At 42.6% G+C, this 25216-nt stretch overlaps 1 protein-coding gene across 2 annotated transcripts in view; it reads left to right on the forward strand.

Moving 5' to 3' along the window:
- Positions 1-15503: 15503 nt before the first annotated feature.
- The window catches only part of LOC115576283 (carbonic anhydrase-related protein 10-like), a 290975-nt gene continuing 281262 nt past the window's right edge, over positions 15504-25216 (forward strand). Inside the window, exons 1-2 of one of the 2 annotated variants that reach the window (XM_030408808.1) lie at positions 15504-17714; positions 17989-18536. In XM_030408808.1, the coding sequence (XP_030264668.1) occupies positions 18476-18536 (61 nt within the window). In that variant the 5' untranslated portion in view covers positions 15504-17714; positions 17989-18475. The remainder of the gene's footprint in view (positions 17715-17988; positions 18537-25216) is intronic. The other variant, XM_030408810.1, reaches the window with a different exon arrangement.

Raw genomic sequence — 25216 nt, forward strand, 5'->3', positions numbered from 1 at the left:
GACACATCGTGTCCCTCGCTCTTGTTTTTTTGTTCTCTCTTGTTCAACCGTTTTCCCCTGCTTTCTCGTTTTACGATCGTATTTTTCCCTTGTTTTCTTAATTCTATATTTTTTTGCTACGCCGCGTAACTCTTTTATTTTTCAACATTTGACTCCGTGCCTTGATTAGTTTTTGCGACCTACTCTGAAGAATCTGAAACACTGGTTGCATATTCTTCCAAGTGATGATTTTCACTTTTGAGCAAACTTTTATTTTGAAAACGTAGGAAAGTGCGAAATTACTTTCTTTCGTTTTATATATTACTAAAGTATCGTATTCACATTCAGAAGAAGCCATTTTTGTCTATTCTTGCATTTAGTGACTAAGGACGATTCGCCGGCCAACGTTTCATCCTTCAGTTATTTTTAAACATAAATCTGCACACAGCTGGAGTCACAAAGATCAGAGTTGGTGTCTATAAAGCTTTGACTTTTACTTTATAAACTCATAGAAAATTTCTCATATCGTACCGTTAGGATAGGAATTACTCCCGTGATTTGTGAATGAACGGAGTGTTACACTCAAATCCACCATCGTTTCGAAGTCCGTTGTTCAATAATTTACTCCCACAATCTTCACCTTTTCTGTTATTTGTCATTACTCATTTGAATTATTACCTTATATCATTTACTCTGCATTTATTTAGTCAATAAACATATTTAACCTTATGTCGTTGTCTGTGCACGTTTAATTTGAAGTGGAAAATCGATGGAGACGTGGAAAGAAGTCACTGCTTCAGAATAAGAGACTGATTAAATTGCTTTCAACTGTTTAAGCCAAACTTGCACAGTTAAATTTGAATAATGTCCTTCGGATTATTCAAACTAGCTTAACAAACGAAGGTGGTGTCCCGTATAAACTGTAATTAATTACCAGTAACTAATTAACCCTTTTTCTATCAAGTGATAGTCTCCTACAAGATGAAAATATTAGGAGCAGATGATCTATTTGTTAAGACAAAAAAGTCAACCTGTTTTCTGATGAAAGTACAGAATTTGGGTTGTTTTAAAAGTGTAGGGTTAAGCTGTACATTTCAGTTACCTTATCGGGAATGGATACAGACAGCACCAAAGGGGAGTGATCACTAAGTAGTCTCGGAAGATATTCAATGTCTATGACTCTATGAAATATCTCACTAGTAATCAAAAAATGATCTATATGGGTATGAGAGTTGTGAGGATGTGAATAAAATGAATAGTCTCCATCCTGTGGATGTGTCTGCCTCCAGACATCAATTAAGTTTAAGCCTCTCATGAAAGAAATTGTGGTTTTGGCTGATTTGGAGAGAAGACAGGGTCTATCAGAAGATCTATCTAGCACGGTATCTAAACAAAAATTTAAGTCTCCTCCTACCAAATGAAACCCCAGCGCTTGGGAGGCCTGAAGAAAGACCTCCTGCATAAATAGATGAGCGTCAAAATTAGGTGCATAAATGTTCATAATGGTCCAGGATTCTGAACACATTTGCCCTTGTACTATGATATATCTACCTGAGGGGTCAGATACAGTTTTAGTAGCAACAAAGGGGACATTTTTATGTAGCAAAATGGTTGTTCCTCTCGACTTTTAACTAAATGATGAAAAAAAAACTTGACCTACCCAATCTCTTTTCATCTTTTATGCTCACTGTCTGTTAAGTGTGTTTCTTGTAGGTAAACGATGTCAGGTTTTAATTTTTTAAGGTAAGTATAAACTCTTTTTCTTTTCCAAAAGAGCAGTTTAAGGGGAGGAAGAGCCGAGAGATGAGCAGAGGAGAGCATTGAAATGAGACACAGCATGCAAATGAAAAGACTAATGGTCCACGGGCTCCCGGGACCATGCGTCTGTAATTAGATTGTCAGTCCCCTTAACGTGTCCGATGACCGAATTGTATGGCTGCAGGAAAAGTGACCACCTCATTAGCCTCTGATTAGGATTATGCAGTGCCTTCAAAAAGGTGAGGGGGTTGTGCTCAGTAAAACTGTCAGGGATACCCCAGAGCCGACATAAACGTCAAAATGCTGCAGAGCCCAAACAAGTGCCAAAGCCCCCTTTTCTATCACTGAATAGTTATATTAATGGTTGTTAAATTTTCGTGGGAAGCTCATGGGGCGATCAACCCCCTCTGCATTCTCCTGCAACAGAACGGCCCCAACACCCACATCGCTGGCATCTGTGTGCAGCTCAAAGGGCTCAAATCTCGGGGCTGCCAACACTGGGGCTGAACACAACTAGGCTTTTGCACTGTCAAATGCATTTTGACACATTTAAGACCAAATATATTTGGCTTTAGCTTTGAAAAAGGTTGGTCAAGGGTGCAACCACATAGGGTTGGGCGATTAATTGAATTTCAATTTCGATTTTGGCTTCCCTCGATCATGAAAACAAGATAATTGTAATAAAACGATCATTCTGCTGCACGCTGTGTGGTAAATTGTGGTAAATCTTGTGTGGTAAATGCAGCGAACCCTTCCATCTCCACCTGTGCACTTCGCTCCACCCCCGCCTGAAAATGTTCGCTTTCAGCCACGCCGGTGCGTATTGCCAGTGCGTGTTTTGAAAAAATGTGTAGAAGAAGACAGTACAAGGTACACGGTACAGAAATGCAGCCTTTGTTCGGGAAGAAAGGTAAAGCGAATTCTGTGGTGTTGAAACGCTTCCGTTTCGAGGAGTCTGACTCGGAACAAACGAAGATATTGTGCAAGATATGTCACGTGACCGTGTCTGCACCTCAAGGGAACATGACCAATTTATTTAGCCATTTAAAGTCCACACACAGAGTAAGACATTACCAAGTAGTGAAGGAACAAAAACTAAAAAATAAGAGGCTCCTCGACTCCGCAACACAGTCCTCAATTAAGGACACACTTCACAATGCCACCACGTATCCACCCAGCTCCCACAGGCATAAAGAAATAACGGATGCCGTCACATACATGAGTGCCAAAGACATGTGCCCTATCAAACACCATTAGCGACCCGGGGTTCAATAAACTAAAACACATTGGACAAGCAGTATGTGTTACCATCGCGTCACCATATCAGCAGAATTGTGCTGCCTGCCCTTTATGACGAATGTCGCTGAAAAGTTGCAAGAGAAGTGTCAACAGCCTTATATTTTGCCACCACAATGGACCTATGGTCAAGCCTTACCAGGATAGTGTTTATTTTTTATTTTTACATATCATTTAATTCATTTTATTGATATATTCTTCTCTTATTTATTTCCATTTTTCTTGTTTTTCAGGTCAAACTTATCATGTTAAAAGAAATACCAGAGTTCAAAGTCCCTTAAGTGCTTGTTCTCAAATCAATGAATAATCGTCTTTAATAATCGTGATTACAATATCAAAATAATCGTGATTGTGATTTTTGCCATAATCGAGCAGCCCTACAACCACAGATGAAAAATTCTTGCAAAAGCTGCGATAGTAGCCTACCAACCCTAGGAAACGCATCAGCTCTTTCTTGGTGGTAGGCGGGGGGAACTTTTGCACTGCGAAGACCTTGGCCTCCACTGGTCGAACCTGGCCTTGACCCACCACCTTCCCAAGATAGTTCAGTGGCAAACTCACACTGCCAGATTTACTGTCAAGTTCGCCCAGACCAACCTCTCAAAGAGAGCACCTATACGCTGGACATGTTCCTCCCAGGTGTCAGAATACACCACAATGTCATCTAAATATTCATTAACCGTTACAGTGTACAAATACAATCATGAAGGAGTTATGAAGGCTGAAACTTCCCTTGCCCTTTTGGTGAGCGGGACTTGCCAGTACCTTTTGAGAAGATCAATTTTGCTCACAAATGTAGCTGAACCTACTAGATCAATGCAATACGAGGAAGTGGATACAGATCAGGTTTAGTGAGACTGTTCACCTTACGATGATCAGTGCAGGGCCTCAAACTAGCATCTGCCTTTTTGACTAGGAGGCATGGGGAGGCCCAGTTGGATGAACAAGGCTAAGCAATGCCATTATCCAGCATATACTGTACTTCAGCCTCCAACTGTCTCCTCTTGTCGTCCGACATGTGATGAAAGGGCTGCTTGATGGGCTCAGCAACTCCAACATTCAGGTCCTGCTCAATTAAGTGTGTTTGGGTATCAGAAAATAGTGATAGATAACCGTTGATCAGTATCAGTGTAGTCAGCTTATCACGTTTAGCTCCATTTAAGTGTCCAATATGGATAACCAGATCTTTCGGTGTCTCTGAATTCCTCAATGGGCCCTGCAGCACCTGAACATCAGGAAATGTCTACCCCTTCCCCCTCAACTCCCTGGTTCAGACATGGGAGACAACAAAACCGGGCCAGAGACAAAATTGGCTTTGCTGGGGAGCTCTGATGCAGTGGAAATAATGACTCACGAGTGTGATATGGCTTTAGAAGGTTAACATGACACAGCTTTGTAGACTTCCTACTGCCAGTCAATTCAAATAGTTTAGGTAAGAGACTCGGCGCACCACAGAGAAAGGACCACTGAACTTGGCCCGGAAAGGTGAATCTACAAGAGGCAGAAGAGTGAGCACATAGTTACCTGGGTTAAACTGGTGAGCCTTTGCCCGTTGGTCATTGGTTCTTCATCTTGCCCTGTGACTTCTGCAGCTTCTGCCTAGCCAGCTCACCTGCCCTAAACAGTTTTAGTCTGAATCCATTGACATAATCTATAAGATTTTGAGGTGGATCCTCCGCAAGCAACCACCTTGCAAAACTGCAAGTGGGCCACGCACTTTATGGCCAAACACCAGCTCATTTGGACTGAATCCAGTAAGTACTGGACTCATGAGCTGCCAAGAGCAACCAGGGCAACCCATCCTCCCAGTCACCCGACAGCTCTGTGCAATAAGCATGCAACAGTGATTTCAACATTTGGTGGAAACGTTCAATGCACCCTGACTTTGTGCATGGTATGCTGTTGATTTGTTATGCTTTATGTGTAGCTGTTTAAGCACCTGATGAGCACAGAAGGGATGTGAGGGATATTACTTTTGGGATGCCAAATGCTGAAATGAACTGGGTAAAAACTCCAACCGCTGTCTTTGCTGTAATACTGCAAAGTGGATAAGCAGCAGGATACCTGGTGACCTGACACATTGATGTGTCCAGATTTGTACCAAGGTAGGGGACCCACACAATCGATGATCAAATGCACAAATAGCTGCCCAATGGCGGGGATTGGCTGTAGAGGATCGACCTGGTTTGGCTTGCCAGTGAGCTGACAGGTATGACATGTCTTAATGAAAAGAGCAATATCTCTCTTTAAGTGCAGCCAGAAGAAATGTTGCATGATGCGGTCATAGGTTTTATGGATGCCAAGATGACCTGCCACATCACCGTGTGAATTCTGGAGCACTCCACTGCCACAGTTAGTAGGGGCAACAACTTGGAAGATTATCTCTCCTACAGATGCATCACCATGTGACAACTAGGCCTGTCACGATAACAAATTTTGCTGGACAATAAATTGTCCCAGAAATTATTGCGATAAACGATAATATTGTCGTTTTGAGACCATTTTTCAACTAATATAATGATCCTGGCATAATAATGCAAATACACCCTTTTAAAAGGCCAATAAACTTTTATTTCTAAAGAATATTTAACATTGGAATTGTAATGTGAGGAAGACATTTTAATTATCCCAAATAAATAAACAAAACAACCAGAAAGAATGAATAAAAAGGACTCTCAGTCTCTTTTAGTAAAATTGCACTTGAATTACACACAACCAAAAACAATAACCCTAACCCTTTAGTATGTCGTCTTTCACGCTGTACAGTTGTGGAATTGCCGTTTGTCACACATATGTTCTCCCAGGCAATTTGTACTGGCTGTCAAATGTTTGCAGCATTTGTCGAAATGCCGGCTTTTGGACAGTATTAACCCTCTGAGGTCGATTGACGCACCGGCGCGTCAAAATCACGTGACCAATTTAAGATGTCGTAGCAGCGAGACGAAGCCTCTGTGAGTCTCTGTTCTGACTCTATATGTTAGAGCAACCTTCAAACTATATGCCAGTTTTTAAATCGTGTTGATAGGCCAAGTAAAACCGGATTTACGATGTATTATGTACGCCACACTTTTTCGCTAACGTTGCCGTCACGTTTGCGGTGCGTTTGGTGCAGAAAGAGATGGTAAAGAGATCGGGATTTCCTCACGAATGTGTCCGCAAGCAGGAAATGCAAGCAAAAAAACACTTTCCTATTGGTTGAAAGGGGCACCACACCAGCCAATCACAAAATTACATGGCAAACCAGGTGATTTGGTTGCTGAGGGCGGGGGGGAAGATTTGGAAGGGACGGGGCGGAAAGTGAGGCAGCTACAGAGATCGCGAGTTTTGAGAGTTGGGAGATTTGTGACATTTAGCGTGTTTGGAGTGCATAGTTAGTGTGTTATGTAGTGTTTAGTGTAGTGTGTTTAGTGTGTAGTGGAGTCGTTTTTCTGTTTAATAAGTCAAAACAATGAGGAGACTGATGAATGTGGAGCAGGCAGTGCAGCTTTTTATTGAGCTGGAGGAGCTCAGGCAGAGGCGTTGCCTGCATGTAAATGTAAATAGTTACATATAAATTTGTAAATTTCAAAAACTTATGCACAAATTTAGCAAACAAAAATGTATATTTGCATTATAAGTAATACAAATGGTTTGTTGCGCACATTTGTGGTTTTCACAGTAAAAAAACGTTTTCCTACTCGGATTTTATGTTTTTTTGTGATTTTAAGTCCAATGTGTTAATGTGTGTCAAATCGAAAAAATAACTGTACAGTCACACATGTGAGGTTGTGGTGAAAATAATGACACCAAACAAGGCAAGGTACATAGTTTTTAAGGTGAAATATAATGGTAAAATCAAAAATAGTAAAAAACGGCCAATTATACCCCAGACCCCAGAGGGTTAAAGGGCTGCATCTCTTTAGCGATGTAGAGAACTACACTGTCTGTGAGTGCGCACCATTTTGTTTTGTTTGTTGACTAAACGCCCCAGTGATTGTGGACTGTCGGGAAGACAGAGACGGCCCCTCTGTAGCTTTAGTTGTAGTTTTTTTTCCCCTGCTGGAAAAACTGCATCGGATAATTATGCTTTAGGTGCAGATGTTTGTTGTATTGCCATTTTAGTTGCTACTGCTTTACAACAAATGCGACATACCGGCTCGTCCAGGTTAAGTTTTGTCACTTCAATTATTTTATTATCATTTGTGGGTCTAAATAATTTCTTCAAGGGCTTCTGTACCGATTCGTTTTTATTTTGTAAAGGTCAGACAGCGAATTGTTTGTGACATCCCCGAGTCCTCTACATCACCTACCATCCCTCCTCGTCAGCCAGCCCGGACCCGCTCAACCATCCACGCTGTCAGGTGCTCCCAGCCTCCGTCTACCGGCGGCTCCAGCACCATCCGGCCTTCTCCCCCCCACCGCTCCAGCGGACAATCTCGTGCCCGGCGTCCGACCGACACTCCATCCTCCAGCTGTTCCGGGCGAAGCAACAATGGTCCACGGCAACATTGTCAGCCAAAACCCATACTTTCCTCCTGTTCCCTATCCTAGCATCCCTTATTCTTCTCTCATTCCTAACTTCCCTGTCCCACCTCCTCCGGCTACCATCGCCCCCCCATTCCAACTTCAACTGCCTCAGCAGAACAGAGCGCGCCCACTACAACGGTCCTCAGCTGCACTACCAGCCAAAACCCTTACTTTCCTCCTGTCTCTTCTTTTCCCCTTCCCCTCCCCTCCCCCAACCCTACCCCTATCCTTCCCATCACCCATATGTAACTCGTGTTCCTTGTCCTCCAACTAATGCACCTGCTTTTTCAACAGCTCCCCCCACAACTGGATCCTGGATTTCCCCCACCTATCCCCCTACGCATAATAACTTCACTCTAGCCACAGCATTACCTCCAGTACACCCAGTCGCTTCCTCTCGTCTATCTCCAGTGTCAGCCACTCTCCAACAACAGAATCTAGCGGGTAACTACGTTGATCTTGCCCACTTAATACATCCGTCCACTTGCAACCCTCATATCCCCAGAGAACTACAAACAGCACTCGGTCCAATCGAACTCAAGCAACCCCTGTCTGCCCACTCCAAAAAACTCACCGCAGTAGAGTCCACCCTCTCTTTCTCCCTGTACTGCGACATCAATTGCTCATCTTTCCCCGACCACAGGCAAGAGCTGGATGACTATATGTCTCTGGTCCTGGACCTGGCCTTGCGGTTCGGACTCAATAGATTCTACACCTACCATATTCTGTTCACTTCCGAAGCTGCTGGTCGCCTTCATCAATTCAACCAAGGAACTTACTGGGGCATGCTGGATACAGAGCTCTATTGCCATGTCTTTTCAGCTTGTGCTTCGCTTAATTACGACCTGTGCAGCGCCCGATCACATCCCACCACAACTTTCACCCTCACCGCTTCTTTATCCCCGACCTCATATCATACTAACCACAACCCTGCCGTTTTCCACAGCGTGCGCCCAACAGCTCCTCCTCCAACCATCACCCCTAAACCAGTCAACATCCGACCAATCACCCTCAGCCCTCTTCCTAAAGGTGTTGACAAAAGAGGCACAGGGCCGTAGCCAGGATTTTTAAAATAACTAGGTCAACATTCAGCAAACCCCCCCCCCCCCCAAACCAAAAACCACAACTAAGATGATCTATAACTGTATACATTAAGTGTTTGGTATAGGCTATGGTGATTGAGTGAGAGAGAGAGAAAGAGAGAGAGAGACGTAACAACAACTACAGTAATACCATAGCTTACAAGAACTCTCACCCTTTTCTTCATCAGAGTGGTGATTCTGGCCTTTGTATGTTGCTGGGTCATGGGCTGATAATGGGCTTGCATCTCCTGGACCTGACTCCACATGCTTCTCACTGGTTCCTTCTTTTGCTCTTTCTCTCTCCTCTCCTCCTGTCTCTGTCCCTTCAACCTCTTCATCTCTCTCTCTTGTCTCATCTTCTGTTGAATTTTTTAAATGAAATCATACTACTGAGTCATGACCTAATATTTTAATGCCATGTTTAGTTACATTATTACTTATCCATCCAAACATTCAAATAATATTATTGATGGATAATTCATACTGTGACTGAACATGGCCCTATTTGACCATTTGTATCATATTTGATACACAAGTTTCTGAGACCTCTATCTTGTCAACATAATCAATACTTTCTTAAAAACCTGTTGTATATCACCTGATACATGTATTCTGCCCACTAGTGGATAATCATTCCACTGCAGGCAGTGGAAGGACTTTTTTTGGCTTTTTCAAAATGGCCGCTGTCATTAAATCATTCTCACACTTTTGGCAGGAAAATCTTTGCTAATTTTCAAGAAGTTACAGTAGGAGTAACATTTATATTGTTACTAATTTTCAAGTAAATATGTTCTGTATTGAATCAATGCATAATTACTCAATGATTCATTCTTTATATTACAGTTAAACTGTGTTAAAAATGTGTGTATCAAATTTGATACTGCAGGTATTTATCCCTGAATGGTCATGTCACATTTTTGTATTGTAATCTACATCAATCCTACCACAATACAACCACACACTATTTTGCAAGCACTGCACCAGCAATCACCTCTCACATGCCTACTGTGAAGGTGTAAGGTGCATCTTTGCCTGAACAAGGACCGAAACTGTTTTTGTGCCGACCACAAAGTGTAAAAAAAAAAAAGTGAAAAGTTTTATGTAGAAAAAAACAATGACAGAAACTGCCTAAGATGTTCTATATTTTCAAAATGTTATTTGCACAATTTGATTTTTATCTAAAATCAACACTGTTGTGAGCAAAAAGTTGCCAAAAACGCCCAATGTATCAAATGTGATACAAAAAATATCTCAAACAAAATGATATAGAAAAATGTTTTTGAACTGATTTCGTTATAGGGTTTCATAAACATCTAAGTTCCAAAAAATTGGAATTTTCTGACAATGTTTTGATGGGTCAGGCTTTACAGAGTGATTAATTGCATGTCCTTTCATTTTTTAGCCTAGGCTACATTTACAGTAGGTTACAGGTTAGCATCTCTACTGGCTATCTGTTGCATCTGTAGGCTAGTTCACAATTTTTCTCATTCTCTTAGCTTAGTACAGTTCTCACCAAAAAAAAAAATCTTTTGACTGAATGTTTTTTCGAGCTGTAGCCAAGTCATGTTCCCAATTTGTAATCTGTGAAACATGTTACAGGGCATTTTACTTGACACGTGCTCAAAAAAAGATTTACAGCCTCACCCCACACCATGTTCTCAAGTTCATCAAATTTAAATATTTGACCAACAGTGTTTTACAGGAGGAGGATGATCTGAACAGCTGTTCTATTCACACTAAGAATGTTTTTTGTCTTTTCCGTGTGATTTTCAATCTATAAAATCAAACGGTGCCATTTTTTTGCCAAGCTTCTCTCAAGTTTTACTCTTTCAAATAATCAACCATCTACAGAACTTTTCAGTACGCTAACCCTAACCCTAAAGTGAGCCTCTTATCATTTAACGGAAAAATACATCATACCAGCAGCATCTTTTGCATTCTTGTCTGTCTGATGGCGAGTTCTCTGTCAAACTAACCAAAAACTTATTATTGATCATTATAAAGTTTCAGGGCTTCCTGTAACCATGGTAACTCACGGTGCCAGAGGGGAGGGAGAGACGCTGAATGAAGCCGTTTACACAGATACACTGCAGACAAAGTCCAGACTATAGTTGTTACTTCACACATGTAGCAGACAACAGGAGACTCTCCGTGTCAGACGAGTTCTCACGTCTTGACTAAACTCAAAAGCTAATTGGTAACGTAGCAGCGCGACGAGTGCTTGCTAGCTAAGCAGCTAAACTTTAGTGCCGCTCCGTGTTTAGATCCCACCCTGTGTGGGTCACTACACTGTCATTGGTCAGGCGCACACACGCTGTTAACGATACCATTGGCTGTGGAGTGTGACAATCTGTCAATAAAAATCAGCCACAGGTTCTCCTCTGATCTACACTGATCTCATAAGTCACCTCTGTGAAGTTTGAATGACGGAAATCCGTCATAGCGACGGAGAACTTTAATCCATGCAAATGATAACTTGGATTGATGCAGCTTCTTACCACTACGTTGCATCTTTGCTCCGATTCACTCAATTGCTGTTCTAAAAATAGCCCTGCAGACCTCACCCCGCAGTATCGTTATCTTCCTCCTGTCAATTGAAAATGTCCCGCGATTTCCACCGGTACATCAGATAACTTCCGGAGTGCGGTTTCAAAATAATAATAATGGATTGGATTTGTATGGTGCTTTTCAAGTCACCCAAAGCTCCAGATCCAGATACAAGCTGTCCTGTGTGTTAAAGGTCCCATATCATAAAACACACGTTTTCTCTGGTCTCTACATATATAAGCTGGTCCTCCCTGAGCCTGCCAACTCCCAGAATGAGGAAAACAAGCGAGTCCTGCATGGTCACTGCAGCCCACCCACTGGTAACACGGCACTCCTACAGGCTGTTCAGATTCTGCTCCTTTCGTTACGTAACGAAAGGAGTCATTATCATAGGCCGACCTCCACTGCGCGGTGATAGGAGATATCAGAGAGGGGGGCGTTTATCCCCGAGGTGAAGTTCAGCAGAGAGACAGCAGTGTTTCGCAACGTTGTCGCTCAGAGCTAGACACGCAATTGCTCTGTTGTTGGTTTTATAAATCAACATTGTGCCTATATTCTGTCCCAGCTACAGAACAACAGAAGAGACTGTGGTTGTGTTTCATTTTTAATGACAACGCGCCGGCTGCGGTTCGTGTAGCTTGTATGTGTGTGCTAACCACTTCACGTCGGACTGCTTCAGTAACGAGGGTCAGTACAAAGCTGGCTTTGCCTCGACACTGACCCTCATAAAAGGATCAGTCCCAACCATACCGGACCCAGCAACTGCACCCGAGCCACCGATAATTGTCGCCGCGGTTTGATAGTATTTACAGTTGCCGACGAGTATGATGAAGTCAGCTGGAAATTGGCTAACTAGTTAGCTCCACTTCGGTCCGCTATGCAATGGCGTTTGAAGCAAGTTTGATGTTAATAATATTACGATGGAGCTGGTTGTCACTAGTAGAAAGTCTGGAAACATGTGCAGACTGGAGTCAGAGACAATGCGAACAGTCTATAATAGTTTGGAGACTGTGCTGGAGACAAACACAGCTTTCGCTAGCTGTAAGCCATTAGCTACATGGTAGTAACTGTAACAACACATACAAACTAACATTATTCATACACACTAACCATTCTGAAACGTCCTGCTGCAGCAGCAGAGTCTGTACTACTTCCGGAGCCTCTCCTTCTGGGTCCAATTCTGGGTCAAACTGGTTCGGTTGAATGAAAAAATCTCCGCGAGCCATAGTGTTACATCCACAAACATTAGCGCATGCTAACGTTAGCATAAGGGGCTTCCTCTCCCTGAGAGTGATGTAGCAGGCAAGGCTCCCCAAGTAGGCGTTGACAGACGGAGCTCATTAGCATTTAAAGGTGCCGGCACAGAAACAGAGTGCTCCGAATAGAGCTCAGCAGAGCGACTTTTAGACAGCTGGAATGCAGGACCACGGATGTGTTTGGTGCAATACATATCGAATACAGAGTTGTTGGACCTCTGACAGCTGTGTGAAATTGATGAAAAACAGTATAATATAACCTTTAATATGTTTAACATGATGCTGTTCAGGGCTTCTTCTATTTTTTTTCACTCAGAAATTTTTACAGAGGTCCGGACCTCAGTGACCTCATAGCTAGCTACGGCCCTGAAGAGGCAGACCAGTCCTATATCAGGGTGGGAGGATGGTCTGCAACAATTTCAACAACCTCGTTTGTAAAATTTCAAGCTGCCACTTCCTCCATACCTGCTCTTTCTGCGGCAGAGCCCACGCCAGATCCACCTGTCCGCATAATCCCACCAACACGGCCTGTGTAAGTATCTGAACACACCCATCAACATCAACGCTGTCACTGCTGCTTTAAAATATCACCCTGACTGCAAGTTTGTTAATTACCTCATCCAAGGATTCAAAAATGGATTTCACCCAGGTCTACTAGTCACACCAGATTCCTCTCACATATGCCACAACCTACAGTCCTGCCACCTCCCAGCCCGACATAGTCGACAAACTCTTGGATTCATAGATAGATAGATAGAGATAGAGATAGATTCATGATCGGTCCATTCTCCAATGCACCTTTCAGTCCATTTAGAATCAGCCCAATCCACATCGCCACCAGGAAATATTCAGGAAAAAACTGACTTATCATAGACCTCTCATCCCCCCACAGCTCCCTAGTCCCAAACATCAACAGCTTAATCCCTAGCCCAGACTTTTCCATTAAGCCACTTAAGCGGCAAATGGTTTTCAGCCAAATGGCCGCCCGAATTCTCATCGCTCTCCCCTTCCTCTGCCATCTACTAAACGTACCCAGTCATCATCGCAGCTATTCTTTGGGGCCACAAATGGTCAAAGAAATTCATCACCATCCACTCCGATAACAGCGCCGTCGTAGACATCATCAACAAGGGACGTTCACACTGCCTAGACATCATGCAGCTCGTCAGGAAGCTCACCTTAGTCTCGTCACAACACCAATTTATCATCCGAGCAGCTCACATCCCCGGCCAATAAAACACAATCGCTGACGCACTCTGTCGTTTTTCATTACAGAAATTCAGATGACTGGCACCAGCCTCCGACGCTCTCTTGACTCTAGTCCCACCATTTTCAGCCACCATCTTCAATTGACTCCTGATTTGAAAAACCTGGTTTCCATTTCTCAAGACGCCATTCTAAACAGCGTTGCTCCCCGTACACTTTCATCATACATGACCAGATGGAATTGCTTTAAAACCTTCCATGCCTCCCATAATCTTCTGTTCCCTTCGCTCGACGTCTTGACAATGTCTAGCTTCATCTCATTCTCCCATTCCATCCTGAAGATTAAATCTACCACCATCTAAGCCTAAATTAGCGGTATTAACTTTTTCACCAAACTATCCTCCGGGGCACCATGCCAAGCCTCCGGGGCACCATGCCAAGCCACTTCACATCACCATGTTAATCAAAGGTCTCTGCAAGACAGAAGTTCATGCTTCTCCAAAACGTTCACCCCTAACCTCAGATCTCCTCATCCAATGCATCAGAACCCTCTGCTCAGGCTATTCATCCCCGTATGTCGACAAGGTCCTAGAATCCATATTCCTACTAGCTTTCTTCGGCTTTCTGCACTGCCCCGAATTCACAGATTCTACCTCCAAATACAGTCCATCTTGCCACTCATCCATTTCAGACATTTCCATTCCGTCCATGACACCCTTATTTACCACCTTAAACGCAGCAAGACCAACCAGTCCGGTCCACCTAAACCCATCTACCTCTTCCGCCTAGACTCGTACATAAGTCCCTTCGAACCAGTACAAGAATACACCAACTCCAGGCTAGCCAGCAGAGCTTCCCCCCAGGACCCTTTGTTCATCACAGAAACAGGAAAAGTAGCCACACGTCACTGGTTCCACCATCACTTCCACTAAATCCTGTCTCAATCAGGAATATCCCCAGAACAGTACTCGGGGCAATCCTTCCACTTCCAAGCAGGGTATTCCCGAAAACATCATCAAAATCCTCGGCAGATGGTCTTCTCCTGCTTATCTCACGTACATTCGCAATGACATGAACGACATCAGAAATGCTCACGCGCACCTGTCTCGCTGAAATTTCTTTGGGGGCTCACGAAGAGATAAGAGACGGTTCCCCCACTCAGTGTCTCCTCCTCTGCGTCAACTCCTCCCTCCATCCAACCATCCTACCAGCTTCTCTCCCTTTCTATCAACCCTCACCCATCCTTCCTATACCACCTCATCCCTCAACTCACAACCCCTTCCCCCATCCTTCGACCCCTACCCCATCATCCCTTCGTCCTTCCATCCCCTCCATCCCTCGACCCTTTCCCTCCCAGTATTCCGCATATGTTCATAACGTATGATAAAATGTTTCTTATTCCATACAGCCATCGGCGTGGTCTTTGTTGGTGAATGATACTTTGTGCAAACACACCTAACGTGTCTGGTAAATCTATAAAAAGTAGTGTATTTCAGATCATAGGTTCATAAAGAATATAAGACATGAGAGTATTTATTTATTCATGTATGTTAAAATCACAGGGCAAAACAAATGATGGGGCTACTCTGCACTGAATGCTTGATCTTATTTAGATTCAAATATGTATACAGTCTCTCCAAATAGCCTGAAATTGAAAGTAAACTATTTTAAATAAATAAAATAAATAAATGCCACAATAATTCCACAAGTTTGTCAATACCTACATTTTTAAATATTCATTTAACAGTTAAAGCAAATTAGACTGATTGAAAATAATAGACATATTTTATAGATAAAATATTTTTTATCCATCTTTTCTAGTATATATTTTTTATAAGTTCACCATGGCTGTTTTATCGCAATTGCTCTGTATAATTTAATGACACCTAGTCTCTGGGTCCGCACATCATTAACGGCTGGCTTTGGTTGATCACAGCAGTAGCTTACATCCAGACCGTAGATCGGGTCACACAGACCATCAGTGTATGACCTGTGGTCATTTGGATATGAAATAAAAAGAAGAGAAAGGACAACGGTTCACCACGGTCACTCGGTTTTATTCCGCCAAATCTCAACTAGCGTTACCTCTGGCTTGCTACACCTCACAGGGCTCTCTTGCTGCACTCTGTGTGATGTCGGGGGCAGGCCCCACCTCCCCACACAGAGACAAAGAGTGACTGACAAGAGAGTTAACGTGAGAGACACGAAGAAAACAAACTAGCATACAAATGGAAATTATCGAAGCCGGAAAATTTCTCGAGCTCATTTTTATTTATCATACGATTAATTGATTTATAGATTATCGTGACAGGGCTAGTGACAACCACTTCCAAACCAATAGACCATTATGGAGGAAATTGCAATGAGCAGTGTCCCACACCTCCGATGCTGGCACAACTCTGTCAAACAGCTCAGTTAAAGAGGAATCAGCCTTCTGTTCAGCTGCTAGCACAGCCCAGGAACCTGCCAACTGGTCAACCAGCAAAGAATATGACAACTCCAAACACTCTGGCTCCACCACACTCTGTGCATCACGGCTGGCAGCACGGGTGATGGCACAGCCTGGGAAAATGTTACCTGAGTGCAGTGGTGCCACAGAGGATGCTACCACAGTGGGGAACATACTGTAGGTGGTTTCACTAAGGCTCACCATTGGCCCACACCTTGTCACTGGACTGCTGCTGGCACAAGACTCCAGCCTCAAACAGACCATCTGCCATCAGCTGCATCATGATGTGAGCAAAAAGGTTTGGGGTCGTAACAGTGACCCTTTGATACTGTAACAGCATTTGAGCTGGTTGAAAACAGGTGTCTTAGACATTCAGACAGAATACCACCTACTTTTCTGGTGCTCACTGGGGAGGTAGGGATGGCTGTGAGCTGGGGGGAGGTGTTGAGTGAGGCAAAGACAGAGAAATAAAAGGATCAGAGATGATCTTCAAGCCATGTCAATGTAGGTCAAAGCTGAATTTCTTACGTCCTTACATCATGTAATCTGTGAGCTCACTGTGTGTCTGACTGAATGAATGAGTGAATGAGTGAATAACTGACTTATCATGCCCTTTTCTCTCTCTCTTCTAGGTTGTCCCTGAGCCGTGACTCTTGTCTTTTGTTGTAAACTAAATCATCATAATGAACATATGACATACACTCCACTGTGTGTGTCACATGTGACACAGTCGCATGAGACAGATCACACAGTGTAACACAGCCAATACACAACCATGTCATGTAACCGCATTTAGTCATTTCTTATTCAGAAACAGTGTTGTGACTTGACACTATAAAGAACTATCAATGACATGTTTGGCAGAATGTGTCTTCTTTGACTTTTATTGAACTCTGTGTAGGCTGATGGTGTCACTATTAACAGAGATTCACATTGGAAGTGACTGAAATGCTTGTGAGGTGCTCATGCAGGGCATTATTGCTCTCAGTTGGTAAAACCTTGTTTTATTGGACTGGGCAGTGCTGTAAAAAGCACCCAAAAGTCAGTTCTTTGTAAAGTAAAGACATTCTGTTGGTGAAAGTGAAAGTCACCCAAACAGTCCTACTTGAGTAAAAGTCTTCAAGTATCTGATATTAAATGTACTTAACTACTACTTAAAGTACAAGTAAAAGTAAAATATTCATGTATATGCATGGGTGTGCTGTATACTATGGGTCAACTGATCAGAAGTAATATTCTCAATTTTTCCCAAAACCTGGAGCCTACATTTCCCATAATGCAACTTATCCACTTGGTGACATCAGTGGATGCACCTTATCAGATGACACTAATGGCTTTCCAATTGTTTGCTGTTTTTTTGTTTTTGTTTTTACGTATGCAGCAAACTGCCGAACACCTGTAAACACACTGTAATGTGTTTTGTGTATGTGTAATTGGTGGCGTTACCCTTTAACTTAATACTGCTTATGGATGAAATAACTCAACGTTACCGCTAGAGGTCGCACAGCATCCACAAGAGGGAGTTTGTACTGTCTGTATGTAGGTCAATACAACTGAGCATTTATCAGGCCGCCTGCATACAACACAGCACGTCTCCAGCTGCCTGTGAACGTGTTACCGTCAGTCTGAAATAAGGTACTGTGTGACCTCTGTATTAGTGGAGGAATAAGAGGATCGCTCATGGTCTTCTTGTTTACTTATAAATTAATGATAGAATATCACAGTGTTTGCATGAGTCACTTTGTAAACTCTCACGTTCAGTTTGTGTGGAATTAAAATATGTGACATGTAAATCACTGTGTGGTTTTCCAACATTTCATAAACTTGAAGGTCTAACATCTCTGTGTCTTGTTCCTGAAACACACGACCAAGTTGATTTCGGTTTTTTCCCCCCTCCTCCTTTGCCTAGATACAACTGAGTCATGACACCATATCGTGAACATGTTGTCTCTCTGTGTCGGTCAGTAAGCCTTCGGTGCGCTTTGCGTCGTCGGTGAAGTTGCCTGATCCACTTGCAGACAAGCGAGCGGTGCACGACCAACATCCACAAGCTCGAGAAGGTGAAAAGAGAGGAGGAGGAGGACATGCTTCACGAACGGATTTCACAGCCGAAATGTCTTTGTGCTGGAGATAAATGCGTGAGACGCGCGCTAAAAGCCCGAAATTTTGCCTGAAGGGCTAACGGGAAGCGACGGTGGGCGACGCTGATGTGAGGACGGATCTCCTTGCGAGCCTTCAAAACCCTCTCTGCGCTCCACGGGGGATCGACTGGGACGAGAGGAACCCAAGAAGAGGGCGAGAAATGTTCAAAGTTTGGGCCGTGTCGTCTACAAGTGCAAGCTCGCAGAGCGCCGTCCCGCAACAGCTGCAGAAAATGAGCATGAATTGAACGAAGAATGCATGTCGTTTGGGATTTATGTGTGATTTTGCAAACATGTTTCATCTGCTCCTCATCAGGTAAGGCGCCAAGGAGAAAACTCTGCTCCGTTTAATCAGGATGTCAAATGAATGATAATGCTGCAGTGATGCCATCATTCACAGGAGTCACCAGTAAATACATAAAGAAGCTACAGAGATATTCTATCACTGAGAGTTGTATTGTGATTCAGTTGTGTGGAGCTCCTCTGCTTTCTGCTCATTTCACTTTACCTCAAGTGTTTGTCTTGAAGTCATCATGAGGCATCAGGCTCAAACACACACACCAGGGTTCGTACGGGTGCTTAAAATCCTTGAAAGTGCTTGAATTTCAAAGTTGTGCTTTCAAGGTCTGAAAAGTGCTTGGATTTTAGTTTAAGTGCTAAAATCATAGATTAAAAGTGCTTGACAATATAACTCTGTGTCTTGGCAACATTGGGATCAGACTGGATGGTTTTCTTATTACAAGGAGAAATAAAATCAGTGTGTGTGTGTGTGTGTCGTCACACACGCAGCCTGGTAGGAATAGAGAAGGATGGCTGAGGAGAAGGTGAATTTGATGCAATTTGGACTGATGACACGTTCAATATTAATAAACTTTGATGAATAAGCGAAAAGCTTATAAAAGTTTATGTCAAAAAAGAAAATTACAGGGTGCTCTCAGGTCTCTCTTTGTCCCAGTGCAAGTGTACCTGAAGAACACCAAGTGTTTTTCCTATCATGAAACATCATTTTAGATGTTTACAGCATAATACAATGTACATAATTGTGATAAAAAGTGAATAAAATAATCATGAGTATATATATTCCTGTAGATATGTATTTTACCCCAGCGATAAGGTGCTGGAAAATTTTGTAAATAACCCTTAAAAGTGCTTGAAAAGTGCTTGAATTTGACCTTGAAAAATGTGTACGAACCCTGACACACAGTTCATCAGTCTGACTGAACACACACACATGCACATTTTATAGTACTGAATACACGCACATGCACATTTTATAGTACTGAATACACGCACGCACGCACATTTTACAGTACTGAATACACGCACACGCACGCACATTTTATAGTACTGAATACACGCACACGCACGCACATTTTATAGTACTGAATACACACGCACGCACATTTTATAGTACTGAATACACACACACGCACATTTTATAGTACTGAATACACACACACACACACGTCAGTCGGCTTGCCTTCAGTCAGACACACAGTGATTCCCACAATGGGATGAGTCAAGATCTTCCTACTCAGACCTGCTGAAGCTGCCAGCTCCACAACAAATGAAGAGTTGAACAACCCGACTCCAAACTGTCCCGACGGCAGGCCACAGGAAACAGACTCACTCCCATTGTTGGCTGCTAACAGAGATAACTCCTCATTTATAGTATATTTATATATCATGTATATTTTCTTTGCATTTATTAAGGACAGACAGTAAATATACAGGAGAGAGAGAGACAGGGGTGGGACATGCAGTTTTGCGGAATGCTGTCAAATGACTCTCAGACCAATAATCACCCAAACATTGATTATTGAAAAAAACAATGCTGTTCATTAAGTGAATGTTATTTCAATATTAATGAAGCACTCCAGCCCTTTACCATGGCACCTCTACGAGGTTTAGACACTTGCGAGAAACAATATAAAAAGAACTGTAAGCAGCAGAAGCTGAGAGGATTCTCACAGAGACCTTCCAAAATGCTGCATCCTCTGAGGTAGGCGTAAACATGTGATGTGACGTGAAGCTCGAAGTTGGGCTGTGAACAATGACAACAAATTTGACTTCAAAATAAGAGCATTACATTGCACCCCATTTGCCGGCCTCTGTCTAAAACCGCGGACCAAGCCGCCAAAATGACGGGTAAATTGGCGGTTTGGTGCCCTGCCTAAAAACGGCTACTGACAGACAGAGGGAGACAAACTGTAACAAGGGAATACACAGGAGAACTTAAAGGACCCATAAAGGCATGGAAAATCAAAACATAAGACACAACACAAAGGCACGGAAATCAAATACCGGAAACTACAAGACACAAAACCATAATATCTGAACATAACACAATGACATGAATCTAGAGTCATGACACTCAGACCAGAATGGCGATGTGTGAGACGAGAGAACAGGCGCTGTTACAGGCTAGTTACTTACTAATGTAATCCTGTTAGTAATGCCCTTTTTTACTTAACATGACTATAACCTAATTATATCTTTTTTTTCTATCTTTACTGGAATACCACAAACATATTGGTACATATTAGGGCTGCACGAAAAATTGTTAAAAAAATCGCGATCTCGATTCACACATACACGTGATCTCATTTCCACACATAGCGATTCTGAAGCATTTTATATCTCGAGCTGAATCACAAACAAATGCTCCTATTTTCCTCCCGGATTTTTTGAAGCGCCCTCAAACATAGCACTTGATTCAGTGGAGGAAGCCCGCCTGCAGTTGAGTGTTTGGAAGGAGTGAGAGTGAGAAGCCGTTTTTAGACAAGGCAGCAAGCCGCCAATCTGCCCGTCCTTTTGGCGGCTAGGTCCGCAGTTTAAGATCCGGGAGATGCTAGCATCTCCTGGATCTCTAGCTTGTTCTCAGTGTTGCCAGATCGGATTGACAGTTGCCAGCCCAATCAGATCTTAGAACCTGCCCAATCCACTAAAAACCAGCCCAAATCACGAAGTTGCCAGACACCCTTGTGTGTGTGTGTGGGGGGAGCCGCTTCTCGCTGTTAGCGGGGGGGGGGGGGGAAGAGAGAGAGAGAGAGAGAGAGAGAGAGTTATGCTCCTCGCCGTTAGCCGGGGGATGGGGTTGGCGCTTTTCTGTTCTATTTAACTTGCTCCTCCGGCGCTCCTGATGGGCTCCCGCAGTTCAGACGGCTGTTTTCACAATATTAAAAACTCGCCAAATGTGGACAAAAGCAGCCCAAATTTTATTCACCCTCCCAATGTATTTTTTTCCCGCCTGGCGTCAACAAAAGTAGCCCAATTGGGCGGAAAACCGCCCAATCTGGCAACACTGCTTGTTGTTGTAGCGCAAGCTAGGAACGGTCGCTACTTTCAAATTAAAAGCTAAGAACCCAGTTCTAAACTCCAATGGGGTGCAATGTAAAGCTCTTATTTTGAAGACAAATTTGTTGTCAACTGTTCACAGCCCAACTTCGAGCTTCATGTCACGTCACATGGCTTTTGGAAAAGGAGGAATATTACGCCTCTGTTTTAGAAAGCCGACCACAGCAGCTATCACATATCACCTAGCCAAGGATACGGCCCCAATAAACACTGTACAACATGAGGGATTAAAGGATGCCCTCTCATCTTGGAGACTTTTTTTTTTTTTTTTTTACTTTTGTAAAAATCATTTCTCATCCAATGATAGAACTTCAATAAAACAAAAAAAAACATTGCTTTGCATACTACAAGGTTTTTTTTTTTTGTTTTGTTCAAGTTCATCAGTGCAATAAACATTTTGTGAAAAAAATCATGCCAGAGAATCGTGATCTCAATTCTAAGCAAAAAAATCGTGATTCACATTTTTTCCAGAATCGCTCAGCCCTAGTACATACTTGTTCTGATATTAGAAAGACTACACACAACAGCCGTACCACCAGACTACAGAGCAGCTTCATTCCTCAGGCTGTAAGTTTAAAAACAAACAAACAATTAATTTACCTTGTCACCTTGTTTATCGCTCACCATAACTCAGAACTGAAAGTGGAACTGAACTAGAGCCGGTCTCATACATAAGCTGGCAGACGAAACTGACTAACTCTCCTTTCACATAACTGTAGCTTCCAATATGGTCAGACTTGCTGGGATTTTTATCTTTTTCAACAGTTCTTCTGTGCCAAGGTGACGACTGACATTGTGCATGGATGCACAAAGAATGCATTTGTTGAATATGCTCAAACTTTTGGCTAACATGTTTGCAAATGATAAATGTGAGCGTAAGCATTAGAATCCGAATCAGCTTCATTGGCTAAGTATGTGCACATAAGCAAGAAATTTGACTCTAGTTCAGTTCTGCACTTACAATTGGACTTTTTTTTTTCTTGTGCATATTTAGTCTTAATTTTTCAATTATTGATTTTCTTTAGAATTAATGTTTAAAAACTACTCCCTGTGCATTGTGAGCAAACTTAACCAGAGTCAGTTTGCTTGTTTGTGTACACATGCTTGGCCATTAAAGCTGATTCTGATTATAAAATGGAAGCGAGTAATCAAAGCCTGTTTATACAACAAGTAGTTCCGACCAAGCAATCTGGTCAACAAGAAATTTCGACCGTGCTCAAATCAGCATGACAAGCACGCCTGACTCATTACTCAAAATATTACTCCGCCAAGTCTGTGGCAACATTGTATTCATCTCCATGGCAACATTGTATATGTCAGAGCTGGAGTAGGAAACAGCGGAAAAATAGGCTACAAAATGTGTTGGTTTGTTGTTAATTTTGATTTATTTGCTTCAGCGTCTGTCCGAGGAGGACGGCAACAGGGCCAGACTGGGAGCGAGCAAGGGAATGAATTATCAGCAAACGGGCACGCCACGAGAGAGTGTCCCATATAATGATCAGGGTGATGGGGAAACAAATGTACGCCACCGTGAGTGACAGCAGAGATGAGGAGTTTGCAGCGAGTGCTGGTCGGCTGAATCATTTTCTCCGCCGCAACAACTTCACTTGCAGAAGACAACTATTGCCCAGAATGATGCAAGAGAGTTTACCGACAATCTGGCGAAGTTTGTGACATTTTCATCCCAGATTTTTGAGCGGAAGGAGTTAAACGCCTGTCCCAAAGTGCCGCCTGGTCCCAAATAAACGCCTGGTCTGTTAAGTGATTGAAACAAATAAAAGCCTGGCTATTATTTATTTTCCCTTCAGTGTGAGAGACAATATCGTGGCCGTGGTGAAAACGTTTTATAAAAAATATAAAAGAAAAAAAATTAACATCTTTGTTATAACTTGGGCGGTAAAAATAAGCATTTTCTGTTTATCTGTGCAGTATTGATTTTGTTCGGGAAAATCCGAGACCGCAATAAAACAGCAGAGTTCACTCATCTGGGACTAGAAAATCCTTTCTGTTGCTAGGTCGTTACTAAGAGTTGGATTATTTGCTGTAGTGGTAAACTACGTTCCATCACACATGAGTCTACTGACGTGACTGATTTTGTTTCAGTTATTAGTCAGACTCCATATGTTTCCATGGAAACGCACCACACACTCACAAAAACCTTTAAAATTTGAGAGAAAATTGTCCATCAACATGGATATATTTTGATTATACATTTTATTTTTGTTAGTATTAGTTGTATAATCGCAATATTACTTAATATATTAATATTGCTTAAATATGACATTGTCATACAGTATGTAAGGGATAATGTATAGAACGGCGGTCACTATCGAGAAAATAAGTCCCGACAGGACGAACCGGACCCTGACGTGAAGCGGAGGGGTCTGATTCGTCCTGAAGGGACTTACTTATTTTCCCGATGGTGACCGCCATTCTATACATTATCCCGCTTATTACACGGTTACTTGCCAACACAACAACTTGACTCAGGTTGTCTTTTTACAATTCATTTGTTACCGTTCAGTGTTTTTCAGCAGAGAAATAAAGTTTGCCAAACCGACGCCGTTTTGCTTCTCCCTCTTCGCTGCTTTCCTCTCCTTTTATTTTCTTGACTGGTGACGACAAGTCAGCCTTTTGTCAAGAGTTGAAACCACCGTATTTTCCAAGAATATTAAAGTTAATGTGAAACTCATCCATACTAGTGGCCTAGGAGTAGTTTTCCCGGATATGAAGTAGACTACAGATCAGCTGACTTTGCTTAGCGACTGAAGACGCAGGGGTGAAAAGTGACCAGCACTGCATGCAAAGTGGGATTTTCGGCCCGTAAACGCACGGAAATCTCCCTAATTTTCGGCAGCTAACGACAATTTACAGGCTGTGAAAATGGCTTTCGTCTGTGCCGAAAATTGTCAGAAACGAACCATGACGTCAGTGGAGCTCGCGGAGGTGCGAACAGCTCTAATTTGCATATGAATAGCAGCGAAACCATGCCTGGCCAGAGAATGTGAGGCCTAGCTTCAATTTACTCACTCAGTATTGGATGCAACCACTACTTTTAAACACGAAAAATCACTCGTGATTGGTTGGCAGATGTGTCACTATTGGACACCCTGGGTTATTAAAAATGTAAAACCCACCCCATTATATATATATATATATATATATATATATATATATATATATATATATATATATATATATATATTTATATTTATATTTATATAGATATATAGATATATAGATACATATATAGATACATATACAGAGATAGAGATAGAGATATATAGATATATAGATAGTCACAGTAAAATTAAACAAGGAAGGAGAAAACAGTAAACGTTACTTACACACGATGGCGTCATTATCGGCATCATGTAAATCTGGACTTGCAGACATAGCTCCGAGCTAATAGGAGGTCACAGCCTCGTTGTGACGCAAGGTTAGTCTGTCACACTCTCCGCGGCGACCCAGCAAAGCTCCTCCCGTCAGCGCAGGCCTCCTCTCGACAATGGCCATTCCGCTAGCCTAGCTCTTGCTAGCCTAGCTCTTGCTAGCCTAACTTAGCTCCTGCTAGCTAGCTTAGCCGAACTTGCTTCGTGTCCAATAAAACACTTCGACTGCGATGGAGAGTCCAACTCA

This window comes from Sparus aurata, chromosome 23 (genome assembly GCF_900880675.1).
Source record: "Sparus aurata chromosome 23, fSpaAur1.1, whole genome shotgun sequence".
Taxonomy (NCBI): Eukaryota; Metazoa; Chordata; class Actinopteri; order Spariformes; family Sparidae; genus Sparus; species Sparus aurata.